Source organism: Geospiza fortis, unplaced genomic scaffold (genome assembly GCF_000277835.1).
Source record: "Geospiza fortis unplaced genomic scaffold, GeoFor_1.0 scaffold40, whole genome shotgun sequence".
In the NCBI taxonomy this organism is placed as follows: Eukaryota; Metazoa; Chordata; class Aves; order Passeriformes; family Thraupidae; genus Geospiza; species Geospiza fortis.
Window position 1 is genome coordinate 10347042 of NW_005054297.1, and position 20985 is coordinate 10368026.

Here is a 20985-nt window from a genome sequence, read left to right on the forward strand (position 1 = left end):
TAAGGTCTCCTTTTTAAGGATTTTCAGGCCTAGTTAGAGTTATGAGGAACCTCGGCAGCAGAAGTCACTGTTAGTTCTTGAGTGTGGTTGTATCTGTTTAATGTCCTATCATCCTCCCCTTTCTACAGCTTTGAGGATGATATGGCCAGCTGAATGCAAATTTTTCTGTGTCTGGTTTCTTCTTCCAATTCTTAGCTCTTGTGGTGATACTGGCAAAGGAGGCAGAAGAGTCTGACTGCTCAGATTCCTTGTGACTCTTGAAATTTACAGAATAGCTCCTGGTTTGTCAGCTTGAATGCACTTAATGATGAAGCCTACAAGAGGGAATGAGTGTGCACCAAAATAATGCTAGTGACAGTGTCCATGCTCTAACTACAGATTTTATATCACTAGCCTCGCAATTCCATCAGCAATGTGAGTAGGTAGTGCAAATCATTGTATTTACTCCTGGCACTTCAGTTTCAAGCAAAGGTATGTGTATTAAGCATGTCAAGGACAGAGGAAGGAGAGCAGAATGCTTTGAGGTGGATCTTCCACAGGAAGACAGGTGGAATGCACTGAATGTGATAAGAGAGAAGATAGGGAGATCTGCCTGTGGCTGGAATGAAATTGGCCAGCCTAAATTAAGATTTCAGGTTCTGTTTCTTATGGATGTTTGCTTCTCTTTACCCAGATGCTTCTTTTTAATTTTACAGGTCTCCATGCCTCAGACTAAGGCATGGGCAGTAACTTAGCTATTAAGCATACAGGAGAACCTTCATTTGTTGATGGAAAGGGCTTAGATACAAGGTTACAGAGATGGGACATGGTACTGATGTTTGGGTTCTCCACTGTGGGTCTTGGGACACAGACAAGCACTGCTATAGACACCTTGATGTGGATGTGATTGATCTGGGGCCCTATCTGCATGAACTGGGCAGCGGCACTGGACTCAATTCACTCAGCCTTCTCCCTGTACTTATTTTACTTTGGACTTTGGACAACTAACACAACCATGTCAGCCTCATCTGCAGATCCTGAAAGGCTAAACTGCTCTCTGAAGGATCTAACCCCTCCTGGAAGGTTGGGAATCCTGATTAGGAAAGATAAGATCCTTCTGGGCTAGTTCCACTCCCTGTAAAATGACACGTCTTGATCAGTAGGATACTGCATCTAGCTGTCACTGTCAGCATTCCAGAAGGGAAAAAGAGGTTTGATGTTTGCTCCAGGAATGGGACTTCCAAGCTACACATTCTTAAAAGTAAGGAAGCCTTCTGAAAGCCTCCACTGTCACCTCCCACAAGGAGAAAACAGGGCTGTAGGTTTTCTCTGATGATTAACCCTTCTGACATTCCAGAAGAGGAGGAGAAAATGACAGAAACAGGCATAGAAAAGCAGCTGAGATGAAGAAGAGCTGCCTAGAGTGGAAGAAATTACTGAAGCTCTTTTACCTTGAGAAAACTGCTTCAAATTAAGCATATTTTCAAAGCCATTTCTAAACTTGCTTACACTGTGTTTATTTGTATATTTTATTGATTCAGTTCTTGTTAGCCATGTCCTTCCCAGGCTTTCAATAAGATTCACAGGCAATAGTTCTGTTAAGAAATGATGAGTCAGAGGTTTGTTTTTTCCCTCTGTAGTTGTTTGTAGATTTGGGTTGGTTTTGTGTTTTATTCATTCATTTTTTACTCCAAGTCTCTTGTGAAATATATATTTCTTTTCATATACACCTTACCTATGACACTCCTGTTCTCCCCTTCTGATTCCCTTCCTGTTCTTTACATGCACCTTCCTCCTCCTCAATCCCTCGTAGGGCTGCTCCCCTGCTGTTTCAGTTCATTTGTCAAACGGTCTAGTTCTGTCTTCTCTCAGCCTGGCAGGCTTCCCTTTGAAGTCCCTTCTGTAGTCCCAGTTTGCATCTGTCTGGCTGCCCTCAGGCACTGTCTGCAACAGGGGAAGGTGCAGTGCAGCTGTACTCCAACAGTGCTTTTGGCCTGAAGTTCATTTAAGTTGCACCACTTAAAACACTAATACTTTTGAGGCTTTTGGGGAGCTAGGGAAATGCAGAGATCATTTCCTGTGGGTGAGACCTCAGTGTCAGTTGTCTTTTTGAGAAGGACCCCATCTATATGTGAATCGAATAATGTTCAGCAACCAGAGGCTGACTGGGAAACATGTGTACATCCTGCCTGAATCTACTATGAAATGAGATGCAAAAACCTGCAGCAGGTGGGCAGGACAGTAAAGAAAAATATTATCAAAAAATATACTTACATGTCTAGAGTATAGGTAGAGTATTAGGTAGAGTATAGATATTGTATAAGTGATTTTACAAGAGACCTCTGCTTAAAGTAGCTAATGAAATTTTGCCAATGATTAAAGGCTAAAAAGGATAAACTTGACCTACAAACAGGAGGAAGATATCCCACTGGTGTTTGTGGAGCAATGTGGTGCTAAGAGGGGTGGTAGGTAAAGCATACCTATACGTCTCAATGCAGTTGGAAAAACTAGGGCACAAGCCCAAAGACTGATCAATCAGTGGCAATACTAGCAATAATGTGAAAATCATTCTCATCCTGGTCCTACCTGTCAGCCATTTAGGCTGTGTTTTCTTCCCATTTTACAGAATAGTCATGGACACTATGAGTGCTGAGAAGTTGTATCTGCTAGCTCTTTGAATCAAAAGTTGGCAAAGTAAATATTTCGTTTTAGAATGGTGTTTGTGCAGATTTTAGTATAGGGGAATTAATTTGTCAGTAAGTAAGTGACATCACTTTATTTTAACCAATCTTTATGCAAGCATGTAGAAAGTATTGGCTTCCTATAGCTCTAACTATAACTTTGTTCTGATCAACCAAAAAAATAAATATAGGCAGCAACCTAAAAAAGATCAGGGTGAAGTCGTGGTGGTGGGGAGAGACAGCTTGCTTTTAATTTTTCTCTAACTAGCTTAAACTTGTCCATTTCTACTCACTGCACGCTTGGCACAAAATGCACTTGTTTTCTATATCCAAGTAACACTCTCCCTCATGTTGAAAAATTCACTGATTGAACTGAGATTAAAGTATAAGCTTTCTTGTGGTTGAGGATTGTTGGCCAAGCTACAGGAGAGCAGGGCTGAAATCCTGGTTTGTACATATCCGGTAAGACAAGTCTTTGTTCTTTGATTCATTATGAGATACACTCATAGATTAAGCCTGTCTGTTCCAGATTGACAACTTTGCCTTGAACCACACATGAAAAGATGCATGGGGGGCTGGGCTACCTGAAGGGAAAAAGGTGTAGGATGAGAAGTGCAAGCAGCAAAGCATCAAAGCAGCTAGAAGGGAACTCTGCTCAGCATTTGGTTATGAGCATAACCTGCCTGTCTCCTGTCCTTCAGACAGCCATGCACTTTTCACTGTCTGTCAGTGAAAGAAGCTAGTTTTACACCCCAATCAAACAGTGATAACTCTTATGACAATCAGGAATTCTTCATACTTTCTTGCACCATTTTCAAGACTTCTCTGTCAGTTACTGATTACCCTGATCTTTTGTTGTAAATAGCTGGCCTGAATATAGCATTATATAGCTAGCAGATGACCTAACCTGTTGAAGCAGTGTTTTGGCTGTAGTACTATGTCTGGCATAGCATGCAAGAAACTAAGCTGTGGCAGCCCAAGGTTGTGCCATCATTACCACTCACATCAGCTGCCAACATTAATTTTGATGAGGAAATCTTTGTACGAAAATTTTGAAGTCAGTAACGTGTAGAATTTGAATCACAGAAGTTTTGTGATTTGTCAGACAATTTCTACATGTGGCTGTTGATGTTGCAACCAATTTCATTCCTGAATGGTTTTACGGAATTTAAATTGTAGTTTTAACCTGATTCTGTCTGATATCTCTGCATTCTCACTGGTTCTAGACAGCTTGTTTTGTCATGCTTTCATATAAAATACAATAACAATATTTCACATGATTTTGTGTGCAAGCAGTGTTAACTGAGCTATGTTTCGATTTAATTTACAAGAAGGATTAATAAAGTTCTACTGTAACTTCCTTTGGAGTTTGTATTCTTGTAGAAGTTGTGATACTTTGTGTTCTAGGTATTTCTGGTTATTGTATTTTTAGGGTTTTATTAAGGGTGTAAAGTTCTGCCACAGCAGTAGCCAATATGGCCATTTCTGGCTTGTATAATCTTAATCAAAGAAATACTTGGACTGATGTCCTAGTTTATGTGATTAAAATTCTGTCTCTCACAAATTGAACTAAATTATTTTCATGCCTAATAGGTGTTTGGTAACACTATGTGCTTGTGCTTGTGTCTTTGTTAAATGGATATTTTGTTTAGCAGAACACAGGTGTTGCTTTGTCCTCTGTACTGATGTGCTCATAACCACAACTGCCATCACAGTATTTAACTTTCCATCATGACTTAAGGCTAAGTCATAAATGGGGAAGCTTACTTTAACTCCTGGGAATCCAAATGCATGGGGTAATAAAAACACCCATCCAAGTAGCATTCTTCAGAATTTAGAAGTTTTAATAGGACAGTCTCGACACCAGGCTGATGTGTGGGCAGAGATAATGAGAGCCTCTATGCACTGAGGTTTTCCTTACTCCTCGTGAAGGCTTCATTGCCTGTGGTGGTGTTGTGTGACCTTCCCTCACAGCAGAGCCTGTGTTTGGAATGGCTCTGTTGCCCTGCAGAAGGAGACCTCTGCCCCCACAAACACAAATGACAGAAGGGTTCTGAGAGGCTACATCACTCCTTCATCCCAAGGCATGAGAGCTCCACACAGAACTGAAGCACCTCAGAAATGTCATTCACTAGGTTACTGAGTCTTTAGTCAAAATACAGTCCTCCTAGGTGTAATGAAATGTTTGTACACCTTTTTTTTTATGTTCAGTGATAACATCATAATTTGATTACAAATATTTATGAAATGTGAAGCATGATAGTCTGTGGTAAAAAAGATATTTTATCAATTGTATCAGCACAAGAATTTTCTTAAGTGTATCATATAGCTGTGGCTAAAATACTAGATAATACTACATTAATTTTGGGTTATAAATAGAATTAAATTTAGTGGAAATAAGAGAGTTCCCAAGTGAAGTTGACTTAATTTTTTTATAAATTAGTTATTAATCAGTTTTATATTTTTAGCTGTATGTCACTACTATTTAATTGCTCAGCAGAGGGAGGAGAAAAAGTCAAGTCTCATGAGCAGGAACAGACTTCTGCAGCATGCCATTGGAAAGTCAGTTTTCCTGCAGCAAGTAGTAGCTCTTTTTTCTATAAATAACATTTATGTCTGTACCTGGTTCAGCCTCCTGGATATAGGTTATGGGTAGGTTTAGTTATTGTGCTTGTGCAGTACAGCTGCACGACAGCACCAGCACCATGTTTGGGCTCCTGAGGTAACTCCAGACCCCGAGGTGACACAGGTGCGTCGTGTCTGTGCATCATGCATCACAGCATTCACTGAGCACCAGTGAGAGGCCATTGTGGCTGTGCTCTTTCTCCCGCAGCAGCTGACATCAGCAATTGACTTTCTGGGTAGTTTAATACTTTTTGTATTGGCCCCGGGAATATAACAGTTTATAGCTTTAAAGCCTCTAGGGTTGAAATTAAAGTTGAATGTATTTATTGATTTTAATTTTTCAGTTTGGACAGTTCCTTTTTGAGAGTGAAGGGTAAATTCCACTGTTTTACCAAAAACATTATCAATCTAAATACTAATAATTGAAATCTACAACAATTTATTTGGGAGGTTTATGGTTTGGACCAGTGAGTGTGGAGCCTCTTGCTTTTCCATGTGAAAACTGCCTTGTTTAGGGCAAATCCTGAGCTCTCAATAATAGCCATTTGTTTAGGTTTAACAGAGTTTTGTAGGTTGTAGAATGACATAGAATAATTCAGGTTGTAGGTCTCTAACTGAGTCTGCTGCTCAAAACAGGTATGAGATCAGAGCAGGTTGCTAAGGGCTTGATCATTCAAATCTTGAAAACTTCTGAGCCCAGAGATGGCACAACCTATCTGGCTGGCCTGTCTTCATGCAGAAAATAAATACTATTTCTGCTTTAAGCAAGGTTGGCAGGGATTTCCTGTAGCTTCTCCCCTGGCTGTTGTTGCATCAGGAGCCAGAACTGAGGCTGAAGGGGAAATTTTCTTTAGTTGCAGTAGAATTCTGCAGGGGCTTTTGTGATGAAAACTCTCAGTGACACACCAGGCTGGCATCCAGATGAACTGGGGGATAGAGAGGTGGGTTATATGAAAGAAAAGAGCAACTAAGTGGCAAGAGATAAACCTCTGGGCTACAGGACTTGCAGTCTTTGGAGCATTTCTCTGGGGCTGTGTTTTATCTTGTGCCTCATTTCCAGTGATCATCCCTCCTGGGAGTGTGTGAGGCATGGAGGGAGAGGTCTGTGCTTTCCTCACTCTTGGTATAGATGCATTCACAGGTGGACATGGTAGAGAGGAAGTCCTGAAACTTTCCATGTTACTTTTTTGGAGATTCTGTTTTGCTTTCTGCCTCATCCAGTTCAAGAACTGCTTTTAGGCAGGTGGGAGATGTGTCTCCATGTCTTGCCTGGGGCAGAGGCTGAGGGTGGCAGAGGTGAGGGTTCCCTGGAAGGTGGTGGCAGTGAGGAGGATGGCAGGCAGCCAGCCCCAGCAGGCGCTGCCGCCTCTAGAGACTCGTGGCAGTGATCTGGCGCCTGTCCTGCTGAGAGGTGGCAGCACAGCCCTTGGCAGCTGCAGGACCCTTCCCTTGTTCCCAGCACTGCTGGCTGCCTGCTGGGCTTGCCTGGGTCACTGGCCCTGGCCATGGCCCCACACCAGTCTGCACCTTTTCCTGGCAGGGCATCTTCCTCTAGACGTGTTCCAGCCCCTCTTCAGAGTGTGTCTCCCTCCAGAGAGGAGATGAGGCAGGGTAAAGTTCCCTGTAGCTTTGTGGTGTGTCCAGAGGTGTTGACATCCTGTTGGCATTGCCAGCAGATGTCTCCAATTATGGACCTGTGAGAGCCCAGGCCTGTTTTTCATGGGGCATGTTCAGATAAGGGACCATAAGCTCATGAGGGCCTGCAGGGGTAGGAAACAGGATCTATACATAAGGTGAGGGTTGATTCCTGCCTGCAGAAAAGAGGAAACTTGATCAGATTTCCTCCTTTGCAGCTGTTAAGAAGATGGAGGAGTGGGAGGAGGACAGGAAAGAGAGTCTACAATAGGCTAGTTCTGAAATATGTTACTTTTTATTTCAAAAATTAGTCTGCATTTTTTATTTTCCTCCATTGAATGTGCCGTTTTCTAGATCTTGGATGCATTACAAGCACAAGCCATCAGCAGTGGCTGATAGTTTTGCTGGAGATTTTTCTTGATTTGCCTTCTGGAAAAGCAAACATATGGTGGAAGCTGCTGAATAGTTCAGCTGAAGTGTTACCCTTGTTTTGATGGTGTAGTTTTAACTCTGCAACAGCCCTGTCCAGGTCAGGAAGCTTGCTTTTCAAAGACATTTGAATTATTGGCTTGATATGGTCTCACCATATTTTTTCAGCCCTCTCTTAATAGTGTTTCAAGTATTTCATTACCTTTAATACAAACTCTGGCTTTTCCCTTCAGATAACAGATTGTTTAGACAACCATGAAATAAAGGAAGTATTTCATTACTTTGCCACTTTCCAAACCCTAGTATGTGCTATCTGTTCACTAATGCATACATTGGTGTGTTATTCTGGAAGGGGAAGCTAGGGGTGAAATGTGTGCTTATCTCCAGCTAGCACAATCCAAGATATCCTACAGTTTTCAAAGCTTGTCGGAGCTATTCCAAACCAACCACATTAATGGCTGATGATGAGGGATTTGAAAAGGAGATTAAAGCACAGCCATTCAATACCAGAATGGGCACATATTGCTCTGAAACATTCCCCCCAACACCCTGCTGAGCTCCACACTGATGTGGTTCGAACACACTACAAAGGAGCAGCAAGCGTTGCCTTGAGGAACAGGCACATACTTTTATTTCCACTGTACTCACTCCATGCTGTGTTGCTCTCTGCAGGCCTCCCCAGTGGAACTGGATGGAGCTGACAGCCTGCAAGCCGAGCCCAGCCCCAGCAGTGTGACACCTGCCTCTCCGGAGTGCCCATCCCCAGGTGGGTGTGCTGCTGCCCTCACCCTGCCCTTGCCCTTCCTCACTTACGGGCCCAGGTTGAAGCCCACCTTGTTGCAGGAATCTGCTAGGAGCATCACCAGCAGCACCAACAAAGCTCACTAGAAAATGCTGCAAATGTCAGTCATCTTGACACAAAATGAAATTGTATGCTGTCGGAACAGTCATTCACTATAGCAGCCTCCCAGGGGATGTGTTAGAGCCCCTGTGGCAGGAGGTTTTTTCAGGTGCAGCTGGACAGGGTGCTAAAGAATCTCCTCTGGGCTCCCTTTCCCGCAAAAGCTGGGACTAGATGGTCTGTTGAGGTCCTTTCCAGCCTGGGCTGTTCTGTCATTCTGCGGTTGAAGTGATACACCTGAGTTGTCCACTTGGCCATCTGTGCACCTGAAAAGCCACTGCCACAGCATGCTGTAAGCAGAAAGCAACAAGGGCAGAAGCTACCAGTCAGTAATAGTTTCTGTTTACACATTTTTTCCCCCAAGACATGAAGGAATGGGGAGAAAGAGTAAGAAGGGGCACTTCAGTCCCCATAGGGGATTTAAATGGACAGTATTGTGCAGACCTCTAATTTTCTGCCTTAAAGCTTTTATGCATGATTCCTAATCTGAGGAAAGGAATTTGCTGGCAGAATTTTAAGCTGTTTTCCTCAAAAGTGTAAAACATTGTCTTTGAGTAGGCACTTTATTTGCTGTATGCTATTATACTAAGTTCATGGTATTTTTTTTGTTGGTCATTTTTTAAAATATGTCTATTAAAGTGTAGCTTGGTATGGGTAAGTAAAAAGTACTATGTCAAATAGGTGTTTAAGTGAGATCTCTGGCTGCACTTGGTATGTAAAAATAATGCTCCTATTTGTTGGGGATAAATGTGACTTAAACAATTGAGCTTTGCCCTCAAACATCAGTGAGGTACCATTCCCCAAAGATTAGAAGCACATGGGCTGTTAGCAAGGGCTCATTAGCTGCCTTAATTACTTTGGCTCCTAGATGCCAAAGTACATCGTCTAACAAATTTGAATTGCATCTGGCAGGTAATGTAGAAGGTGCAATCTTGTAATGAAATGACCAAATTCTCCTCTCGAAAGTCAACAGTGATGAGCTGGTGCTGTCTACAAATCACAAAGCCATCTTGGCTTCATCTCCCCAGCTGTCAGAAATGTTAAACCTTAAGTACTGACAGCAAATTTTAATATTGTCTGGCAAGGAAAACTGACATAGCCTTGCAAAAATCAAAATGATAAAGTAACATGGAGTTTTCATTAATGTCTGCTTTGGAGGGATGGATGGGGTCCAAACCGTGTGAACTTCTTGTAAACAATCTCCTCTGCTGTTCAGAACAAGCCAAACACTTCCATGCTGTGGCCCCTATGCCTCTAATGGTGAGGGAATGGCTCCAGAGGAGGGTGCATCTGCCTTGGCAGCAGCAGCAGCTCTTGTCTCTGCTGTGTCCATGTTCTTAGTGGAGTTGTGAGCTGCATCTCGTTCTTAGCTTACTCTCCCAGCCTGTCAAAGAGGTATATTCAGAAGCTGCCAATGCTGCTGTGGTTGGAAAGGGGACAGGATCTGAAGTTTCTCCTTGAGAAGGTTGGAGAGATGTCTGGGTGCTTTTCCAGTGCCTGAGATGCTGGTGACTGCTCTGCTTCCAGTAGTGGTACGAGCTCTCAGCAGTTCAGCTGTCACAGCTGTACACCTGTGTGCTTCTAGGCTCTTCTCCCAGAAACCAGCATCAACTTGCTGGGTTTCTTTAAGAATTAGATGACAGCTAGGTTATTCCAGTCCAAGGCTGCCTGGTAGCAGTTTGTCTGATGCTTAACTGATTGTCAGTGGAAGTGGTAGGTTTAGTGAAAATAGGCAAGCTGAAATATCCTCCAGTGCTGGCAGTGAGACCATGTCATATAGCTACTTATCTCTGTAACATCTTAGGATAGGATTCATCACTTAACTTCAGTCAAGAGATCTTAGCTCAGTAGACCCATGGTAGGTTACAGTTCATCTCAGCCAGAGGAGTGCCTGAAATAAAAGTTTGTGTGGCTCTTTCCCAAGAACTTCTTTCTGGTTTTGTTGACGACAAAGGGTGTCCCGTGATGCCCAAGTCAAGTGTAAGTGCATAAATTTTGATAGGTGAATTTCATTCTTTCAGTCTTGTCTTCTCTGAGAGATTAATTTTTCCTGCGTTGAAGAAAAAAGTTTGTTTTTTCAAAACATCCAGTAAATGGGCTCACAGTACATCCAGAAAGAAACTAGATTATAAGAAATAGGCATGTTTTATTTGAAAAAGTATCTTGACCTTGCAACATTATCTCTTACATGTGTGGATTCGGTTTAGATCAAAAGCAATTCAAGTCAACTGCAGCTTGTTCCAGCCCTGTTGTGAAGAGATTAGAATTTCTTCCCAGTCCTGTCCCTTCAGAGGAAACTGCTTCAAGCAAGAAAGATGTGAAGAAAGCTGAAATAGAGCAGCAGAATGAAGCAGAGCTCCCTCCTACACAGGAGGTATGTACAAGCAAGAAAAAGAGGGAGTGGGCAAAAAAAGAAAAAAGAAAGAGAAATATCTTACACATAAATGCTTATTGTGCAAATTGGTATTTTTCTCCATAAAATGTCACTTCAAGAGTTCATTCAAAACATGACCCTGAAGGTTGGTTTCAGCTGCCAAATCATGTGGTCATCACAGAGTTCCCCCTCAAAAGGAACTCCACAGTGCATGATTGCAGTGCTTGACCCTGTTAACTGATGGGACTGAAATGAGAACTTAACCTACAAACCCCAGTCCCACCACCTGTTGGGAGGGCAGAGTATCCAGGTGGTGCAGACAGTGGGACTTATCCTCTTAGTCCTCTTGAAGTGCTGAACAGGTGCCGGTGGTGGCAGGGGTAGCAAACAGCTGTGACCATGCTGCTTTTTCAGGTAAGTTAGGTGTTGCTTAGTCAGATGGTGTTAGAGGACTGACTTTGCTGTGCAGGGCAGTGGGAATGTCAGCATGAAACAGCTACCAGTTACTTACAGGACTTCAATACTGCAACTCCCTGTTGTCATTCTGGAGATAGAGGCTTCATCTTTGATAATGTTGTTTCAGAAAATAAGTATAAAGGGTTTAAGCTGACCTTTGATTGAACCTGTTGCTTTTTTAATGCTGTTTTGTGCTCCCAAATGTCTGAACAGGGGATTAAAGCAAAAGCCCTGGAAGAAAAGGGGAGCCTAGTGCTGCCATTTTTAAAGAAACTTCCTGAAACCAGCCAAGTTACTCTGCATAACTCTGGTCTACAAGGTGAGCAAAAAGCATTTGGAAAACTCAGCCAGACAGCAGCGGAATATGGGCATGTGGTGTTCAGGGAGAGGTGTCTAATTCACAACTTGAAGGGTTTTGGAGCTAAAACAGTAATTTTCTAGTTTCATTGACTAATACTGGTAGTATGGCTTCTGTGATGAAAAGGATTCTTCTGGCTATTCCTCTTAAACACAACAGCAGAAATTTGACACAGCAGAGGGAGATCTCTATCTTGCATTTACCTGGCCTAGCATTAAAGGCTGTATTATGTCAATGAGTATTACATACTGCTGCTCACAGATGATAATGACTTAACAATTGGCTTTATTTCACAATAAAATTTTCTGGACATAAATTTTGCACTCAGCTGCTCTTGTGGAGCTCCTCTTCATAGATGAACAATACGCATATCTGACCACATCCTTGAATTTTACCACTGCCCAACACAAGTTCTTGCAATGCAGAACCTTTTTCCTTGCCTTCATGACAAAGTTTTGCTTAAGACTGATAATATTTAGTAGTTTGATTTTATATTTATTTTAAATATGCATATGTGTAGGTATTGTGGAAGAAAAAGAGAAAAATCAACTGAGGGTTTTTTTCCCATAAGAGCTTCCTAGATTGTTAATCTATAGGTAATATATTGATTAACCTAATGTTTTCAAGGTTAAAACTACTGAAGGTGATCCACTTTGAAAAAACTGAAGAGGGACTTTTTGCAAAGCCATGTAGTGATAGGACAAGGAATAAAAACTTTAACCTGAAAGAGAGTAGATTTACATTAGCTATTAGGAAGAAATTCTTTACGATGAATTGCACAGAGAAGTTGTGGATGCCCCATCCCTGGAAGCCTTCAAAGCTAGTCTGGATGAGGCTTTGAGCAATCTGATCCAGTGGAAACTGTCCCAGTCCATGGCAGGGGGAATTGAAACTAGATGATTTTTAAGGTTCATTCTAACCCAAACCACTCTATGATTGTCTGAAAAGGAATGGAATTCTCACATCTTTTTACTGGGTAGATGCTACCCAAGCAGACTTTGAGACCAATATCATTGTATGTTAAGCAAATCAAACCAAATAGCAAGTAAAAGGCTGTAGGTCTCTTGCCTTGTCAGTTTTCTGACTGGTGCTGAAACACTTGGCTGCACTCTAGTGTTCACAGCATATAGAGCACTGAAAGGCTCACAAAATGCATCAAAACCTGTATCTGCCATAGGAATGAATGCAAGCACCATGCAAAGGCTCAAAAGGGTGGCTGCCCTTGCATCAGCGTGCTTGAGCTCTCACATAAGTTCAGGCGCCATGTTGCAAAAGTCGTATTTAAATACCCACAGTCTGTGTGATCTTCAGGTCTGTGGACCAAAGCAATTGTAGACGAATCCCTCTCGTGGCCAAGGTGGCTCAGGTGTGAGAGTCTGTCCTCACCTTTTCACCACGCTGTTTCTGTTTTGTCTCCGTGCCCTCGCCTGCAGAGCCGCCCCGCGGGGCCCTGGTTCCGCTTAGGGTCCGCAACCACTGGCGGCGCTCGCAGTTTTTCTCGCAGTCAGGTAAACGCGGCGCTGGGAGCAGCTCCAGCCCTTCTGCTCTCCAGCCACAGGTGTCTTCAGACACCGGGCTGGGCTGAAAGCCCATCATCACTTGTTCTACCTCTTGCTTTTGTAGAAAATACCTATCCCTGCTGCACAGTTGACAAAGAGCTGTTGGGTTGCACATTGTTGCAATGCTCTGGTTTCAGGCACCCAAAAGAAATCCCTTGCCTATAAATACCTTTGTCTTAATTTCTTTTAATCAGTCTAATTTTCAAAGACATTTGGATAGAAAATGGCAATGGTTCTCTTCGTAACTGTGGCTCTTGAGTAGTGTAGTCCCATCCTTTTAGCATTGCTGTACTTTTTCCTTCCTTGAACTGAATCACGAAGGGAAAAGTAGATCAAGGTAGGTAAGATTCAGTGTCTGAACACTGCTAACATCTGTGGTCAGAAGTAGATGGCATTAGCTAGTGGTAGAGTAGAACCTGATATTAGTTAATATTGCGCTCCTTTAAACCCAGATAAAAAGTAGTTTCGTTGGTGATGGGTATAATCTGGTTTTCTGATTTATTTGCTTGCAATTAGTCCTTGCATTTGGTTGTGGGAGTAAATAGGAAACTAACATACAGATATAATGTAGATTTATTTACAGGCTGAGGAAATTTTGCTATGTTAAATTTAATCTTTCCTTGTTCTTTTTTTTTTTAATAGCTGATTCTGATACTGGTGATAAATCAAATGTGAGTACATTTTTTGCATTATTGTTTGGTTTAGTGATTTGTGTTTAGCAGAAATTAATTTTTTATGCAAACTCTCTTGTAACATCCCTAAATCAAAATGAGAACTTTTTCTCATGGACATGTAAGAAGAAAAGTACAACCCAAATCAAGGTATTGTCTGAATCTGGAATTCACGCATTCTCCTCTTATCTGGAGCTAGCTATACAGTATTTGGTTGCTGGAGCCACTAAAGCTTCAGAATCTCTAAATAATGTGTAATTCTAAATTATCCATTGTATTTTAATGCATAGAAATGAAAGGACTTCACAATGCTACTGTTTCCTAAATGAAACAAAAAAACCCAACACACCAAAAATGCTACTCTGAAGTATACAGTATTTCACATTCTGTTTGTCATATAGAAATAGACATAATCTCTTCCTATGAGATTCAAACACTACTTGTAGTGGAAAGGGATATGACAGGAACTATCTAAAGTTGTCCTTGATTATAAAGATTTTAAGCATATCATGTGATAGGATCATTAGTGAAGCCTGAGGATTTATTAAATTATGAATAAAAATTCAAAGCAAGGCTATAGGCTGTTGTGCTGGCACACATAAAATGAGAGAATATTTTTTGCAACCTAAAATTGCTTTTCATGTTGTAAAGAAGATTATAGAGAAGCAAAATATATATGTTCTTTAAATTTGTGTCCCTGGAGGTGACTCTATTCAGTGATGCTTAGAGCTCTTTAAGACCTTTTTCCCCCCTTCAGTTGAAGTTTCCCAAGACTTTCTTTGCAAACCAAATGATTTTTTATCAGGTGGCTACGAATGGGCAATCCCAAGTGTCAGTGAAGCTAAGAATATTGTCTGCTACCTGAGAGAACCCTTATCTAGTTCCCAATTTCCCATTGTCACATCAATGGCAAGGTTTAATCAGGCCCAGTGCAGTTTTCTGTGGTAGCCATGTGAAGTGCAGTGTCACAGTCTAATAGCTTGGTTTTCCTTCACGTAAGCGTTTCAATTTTTGGTCCTGGGATCCAGAAGAAGAGCGCAAGCGCCAGGAAAGATGGCAGCATGAGCAAGAACGCTTGCTTCAGGTAGGGAAGAAACTGTGTGTCTTCCACTGTGTGGTTCAGCTGTTGAATTGTCCCTTTGGACAAAAGTTGAGCATTTTGTGTTTTCCACATCCTCTGTGGATGCTTGAGCAAATTCTGTGGCAGTTGAGTGATAAATGAGCACACACACACAAACATTCTGTGTGGTTTAGGCACTCTCATGTCTCCCTTACCCACTTCATGGAAAGACTAAAAGGACTTGGTCCTGCAATCCAGCGCCCAGTTAAACTGAATGTGTTAGTCCTCAATTGTATTTAAATTATGCTGACCATAGACTGCAAAACTCTTAATTATTTGGAGCCTTTTTGTCAAGACTGACGATTCCCTAACCCTGATGCCTCTTCTTTAACAGTTCTTTAACTCTTTTTTAAAATTATGGTCTTAATAACTTTTCATAGGATTCTGCTTTGTTCACAGGTTCTTCTTGGAAAATACCAAGCTAAATTTGGACATGAAAGGACTTGGGCTTGAGGGGGTTTTTATAAGAGAGGGAAATATCTTCAAAATAACCATTAGTTTTGCCTAGTGGTACAGTAAACTCTAAAAGTTCTAGGTTTGTGTCCTAGTGGGAAGAAATGCAGTGGACATGAGAACCTGAATCTCCCAGTCAGTCAGGAGTGTCTTTTGAAACTGTGACTAGCTTTGATCCCAAAAAATCACATCTTTGTTGCATGTAACAGAAGAGCAAACAACTGTCCAAGGAGGAAGAATAATAAAATGGGGTCTTTTAATCCTTTAATAAGGACTTGTGTATCTCTATGCTTTCTTGAGATCATCTAATTTTGCACCTCTTAAAATGGTGTAAAATTCTCATGATAATTTTTCTGGCACATGGGGGTACTCTCTCAATAGTAAATGTTTATTTTCTGGAGTAGGCAGATGTGGTTACCAATATGAACAGATGTTGGAACTGGTGTAAGAGGGAAGTGGAAGTCACCATTCCTCTCCATATTCAAACCAGCTCTGGCAAACAATTTTAAACACCTCTTTCAGATAATTTTTTGTGCAAAACTCTGTGAAAACAATTCTTAAGAAATCATGCCTTCAAGGAAGAAAATAAGCTATTTAGCTAATTATAATCTTACTCTCTTCAAAGCTTTGCACACTCTTTATCTCTTAAACTTGCATAGTTATTCATCACTCATTAAATTGTATTGGCATATCTCTTAAATTAGAGTTAATGGCATATCTCTTAAATTAGTCCTGGTATCTGCAAAACCTGCTTATTTATATGCTACTTTGTTGAAGTTTTTAATGTACAAACATTGTCTCAGTGTTTTGGGGTCTGTGAAACATTTTTGAAACTTAATACAGTAAGATAAGCAAAAAATTATTAATATTTTTGAGCATAAACTTCATTTCCAACCAAAGATTTTTAAAATTCTAAGGAATTAAACTACTTCTAATGTGTCAAAAGTTCCTTGATGTTTGAAGGTGGTAAATATAAGTCCTAGAAAAAATGGGCAAAGTGAAAAAGAAGCTTTTTTTTTTTACACCCATGGATGTTTCCAATTTTTATCCTTTTATCCTTAATATCCTTTTATCATTTTATTTAATCCTATTTCTGATTAAACTACTCTTAGCAAATTCATTTTTCCTGTGGGGATACTACAGAATTTGCTCTTAATACTGAGTGCTCTGAATTTACCTGCATTTGTATCCATGTACAGGAGAAGTATCAGAAGGAGCAGTACAAGCTGAAAGAGGAATGGGAAAAGGCCCAGAGAGAAGTTGAAGAGGAGGAGCGTAGATACTATGAGGAGGTATAAGGCTCAAAGGAGGAGGTAGTTTTTTAGGGTTTTGGTTTTTTTGTATTTAAATGCACCCACTTATGGGTGCAAAAACAACAAAAAAAAATCATCCCATACCTAGATTAATTAATGAAAATCCTCATCAAGGCTGAATTCTGTGGAGGATTGTTTCTCTTAAACACTGCCATAGATGTTGAGGAAAAATATTTAAATATTTGGACAGGTATCCTCAGCACCTCTGCATAGGTGGAGGTGTCTAATTGCTGTGCAAGTCTGGGTGAGTCAGTACAGCTGTGTCTGGGCACGCTCAGACTTCCCTGCAGGGCCAGAGCCCATGTGTATTTTGGCATATACTTGGTGCCTAGACTTAGTGGAACTCCAGGTGAAATTGTTGTCTGCCTTGGGTTTGATCATGGTGGAATTTTGTAACTGGCCTTAAAAAAAAATCCACAGGAGATGTTCAAATCTTGCAGTTGTGGAATATTAGCAATGTAGAAGATAGTGATTTTCTTTTGTTGTATGTGGGTCATTATTGAAGGAAAATGGAAAAGGTTTATAAATTTGTCTATGCACTATGTAAATGGATAGTTTCTCATCTGTGCTTGAGGGATATACTTGTGGTCTAAATGAGAATTTTTTTTTCAACTTTCAGAATAATTTTCTCATGTACCAAGGGTAATTTCATACTTTAATATTAATATACTTGTGCTCTGCGAAACAGTAGTTCCATGCAAGTGAAATACTCTTTCCTGTTTTGGAAATTCCATCTCAGTGGTAAAAGGAATGGAAGTGCAAAACCTCAAAGCAAATTAAAAATTGAGGTGTTACCATTATTCTTGGTACCACAAGTCCTTATCTAGCCATCTAAATTTGGCACATAGCCGAATCTTATTTTTCTTATGTGTTTCATAAGCTCACAGTTTACATTCTGTATTTTTAACCCCCACTCTCTCCTGATCCTCTTTCTTCAGGAACGAAAGATAATTGAGGATACTGTAGTTCCCTTCATTGTTTCTTCAAACTCTGCTGAACTCCTCTCGTCGTCTTCGTCTACCACTGAAGGAAACAAGACAGTGGTGAGTTTCTCATGGAGGAGTAAGGCACTGAAGAGTAAGCCATCTTTAGTGTAAAGTTTAATCCTTTGCTAAAGGCTGTCAAAGTCTGGGAGCAGGAAGGGTATTCCCTGGGTCCCATCTCCAGCTGGTGATGCCTCAGAGTGCTGTAGCTTACAGATTTTCACTGAATAGCTGTATTCCCAAGCAAACTGCTACCATCCCATTTTTAACTAGAGCAGAGAATGATACTTTCTGTCTGCAGCTGCTCTGTTCCTTAACCAGTGCTGTGGAATTTTAGTTATCCTCCAAAGCCAACAAAATCTTAAGTGGTTTCCCTGAATACAAAATTTTGAGCGTAAAATAGTACTTTATATATATCTCAGATGAGACTGAATCCTACCTCCCCAGTTTTCCTCCTTTTCTCTCCCATCATCCCTCCTAGAAAGCAGCAAAACAGAGGAATGTTTACTCTCTATGTTTGTTTGGGTTTTTTTACTCATGCAGCAAAAAATGTTTAATTTAATGCATCTAGCATCTGATTAAGTTAGTGTTTGCAGAGATCAGACCCAGGTGAAATCACAGTCAAGTAAATGTGGGATTCACAGATGTAATTTTCTCTTGCCTAAGGCACCAGCACCCAGTCATCTGCCTTTTTCCGTTGAACTCCGGTATTAGGAGTACTGTATCAATTGATTCTCCTTTCACTCTCCCTGCCCCTCCCGTTCTCACTCATCCCTGTGCAAAGGCCTCAGCCATGGCCAATTTTCCACATGGCTGTGTAGCAGCAACTTCCTTGGTGGAGCTGCTTATGCCACAGTCAGGACACTGCCTGCACCCAGAAGCAAAGGATCTCATGCCATTGCTTCTTTAAGCTCCACAAGTCAGGTATGAACCACTCCTGCAGCAATTTGGAAGTAGTACTGGTGTTGCCTTTGAGGATGCCCAGTGCATGTGAGTACTGCTTTGCTCCTAGGCAGTGACAGCATGCTGAGGTCATTCTCAAAGTCCTCACAAGTCCAATGGGAGACTGTCTAGACTCTCAAAATAATTCAAGGATTTCTGCCAAAAATTATGTAATGGGAAGTTTTAATTTGCCATCCTTAGCACCATAATTGGTACCTAACTTATTTCATTCTCAGCTTAGTCCAACCAGTTGTTGTTTCAACTAAAGTCTTAATTAAATTCAAAGTTAGCCTTACCAGGGTCAAATGGTTCTACTATATAAATGTGAGACGTTCTTTTTGATAATAAGTTGTGTCAACACAGTGTGTCTAGGGGCAGCCTGTGCTTTTCCCATGTGTGCACCAGTGCCAAATTCAAAGGGAGCTCCTTATTCCCTCTTCATCTGTCTTCTAGAACTCAACTGATTCAAACAGCTCTCCAGGGGAAGGCAAGCAAAAAGAAGTTCCAAAGCAGAAAAAGCTTCTCTGGGAGCAGGACAGTATGTCACCTCTGAAAAGCAAGGAAAGTGAACTCTGGCAAGAAAAGAGGAGGTATGTATTAACCCCAAGCATTTCATAACCCTGTGGAGCTTTGTGTTCTGTTGGCTTCTGGGATATCACACACATCCCCACAATTGATGCTGGAGCATCAGCACTTGGTGGCCTCCATACAATATACCCTGATCAGTATTCACTGGCCCCACAGACTGATGCATGTGTGGCAGTGCACAGTGCTAGTTGTACATATCAGAAGTGTTGTCTTTTCCTTGTATGGCTTTGCCAAGCAACCAGATCAGACCTTAGACAGCTCAGACATCTGTGTGCATCACTGCACTGTGTCTTGTGCACATTTCACAAGCCATCTGAAGGACTAAAGGAGCAGTAGCTGTTTTCACTCAGAACCTGTGTGAAATTGCCTGGCTATCTCAGAAATGCCATACCCAATCTTGCCAGGTGGTGTTTGAAGTCCTGGACTTTGCTCAACTGCTAATTGACAGGTTTCACTAAAGAGAAGAGGCATCTGATGATGCTGAGCAGTGTACAGAGAACATGGATTAAAGCTTTTTTTCTGTCAAAGAAGCCCTTTTCTGCAAATCCAAAATGATCTTCAGCACATCTAAGTGGCAGTTTGAGGTAAGCAGGAGGACTTGGACTATTTGGAGACAAACTTGTTAATTCATCAAAGTTTTTTCATTGCTTTGTCATTGCAAAGTTGACACAATAACAAAAATCTTTTTTGTAAAAACCAGACTGATATTCAAAAGTCTGATTTAGCTATTATGTTCTAGGTGACATTTCTCCTGGCTTTGTTTATACAATGTGACTTATTTTTATTGCAGTGGAAATCAGGTGCTCTCAGGATACCCAGGGACTGGTATCCTGAAAGGAGGAAGTGAGCAGGAGCACCACATGCCGGGGATGGAGCGCAGCTCACCTGCCAGGCTGAACCTGCCTCTGACTCAGGATGAGAGTAAGACTCTTCCTATGCATGTGTTCTTCCCCAGATAGAAATCAGGCAGGAACCTAACTCAAAGCGTTTTGGAAATTGACAGTGCACATATATCTGCAAAACTGGAATGTCTCAGACTAAAAATTTATTTTATGTTAGCAAAGATAAATATGTTAAGGTGAAATGTAAACTCCTCTTGTTTTCATCAGAGATGACAGCCGGTATCTTGTTTATAGGCCTGCATGTTCACAGTATCAGTTAAAAAGGTTATCTTCCATCTTTTACATAATCCTACATACTTACAACATATAGGATTTGTCTTGATACAGAGAGCATATTTCCAACGCTTACTTTGTGTTTTTATAGGTAATTAAATTCTTGATGTCCATTTCAGTCCAGTCAAAATCACTACATGTGATATGTAACCTTTTCAAGCCAAGCCTAAAGCAACACCTGCCTCAATTTTGTCATTAGCAATGTCTAATGAAATTTAAAGTTAATTTATTTATTTAGCTTCCACAAATATTGATGTTTTTGAAGGAAAGAATTTCCCCAAAGCATTGCTGTCATGAGGGTCACCCTAAAAAAAAAGGCAAATTCATGAACTTAGCATCATTATCTATCTACTACAAGTAAACAGTGGAAAGTAAATAAGTAGGACTAAAGACAGAAAGTGAATGCAAATTCTGAAATCAAGTTTTAGATTTTTGTTTTCAGTTCAGCATAAAAATTCATTATTCTAAAAAATTAAGTGTCTATGGATGGAAAAGTTTTCAGTGTTATTACTTGCTCCAAATGAAAATTTGTTCTATTAAACTTAGTAGGCTTCCTTGTCTCAGTTTATTGTATTCTTACTGCTTTGATAAAAGTTGCACAAAGAAAGAAAGCAAACAGAATATACATTATCCAGCAATACAGCCTTGAGATTTGTAGTAGTGATTAAGCAAACTTAACAGGTTTGACAGTTTTAAACTACGTCTGCTAATAACCCTGCTTAAGGGTTTTCCTAGGTTCTTTT

At 40.8% G+C, this 20985-nt stretch overlaps 1 protein-coding gene across 1 annotated transcript in view; it reads left to right on the forward strand.

Annotated features, from left to right (window-relative positions):
* LIMCH1 (LIM and calponin homology domains 1) overlaps nt 1-20985 on the forward strand; it is a 110540-nt gene that overhangs the window by 78244 nt on the left and 11311 nt on the right. The window contains exons 20-29 of the mRNA XM_031055289.1: nt 8022-8115; nt 10458-10624; nt 11294-11399; nt 12872-12946; nt 13640-13668; nt 14669-14752; nt 16441-16533; nt 17493-17597; nt 18933-19069; nt 19858-19988. Coding sequence (XP_030911149.1) covers nt 8022-8115; nt 10458-10624; nt 11294-11399; nt 12872-12946; nt 13640-13668; nt 14669-14752; nt 16441-16533; nt 17493-17597; nt 18933-19069; nt 19858-19988 — 1021 coding nt within the window. The remainder of the gene's footprint in view (nt 1-8021; nt 8116-10457; nt 10625-11293; nt 11400-12871; nt 12947-13639; nt 13669-14668; nt 14753-16440; nt 16534-17492; nt 17598-18932; nt 19070-19857; nt 19989-20985) is intronic.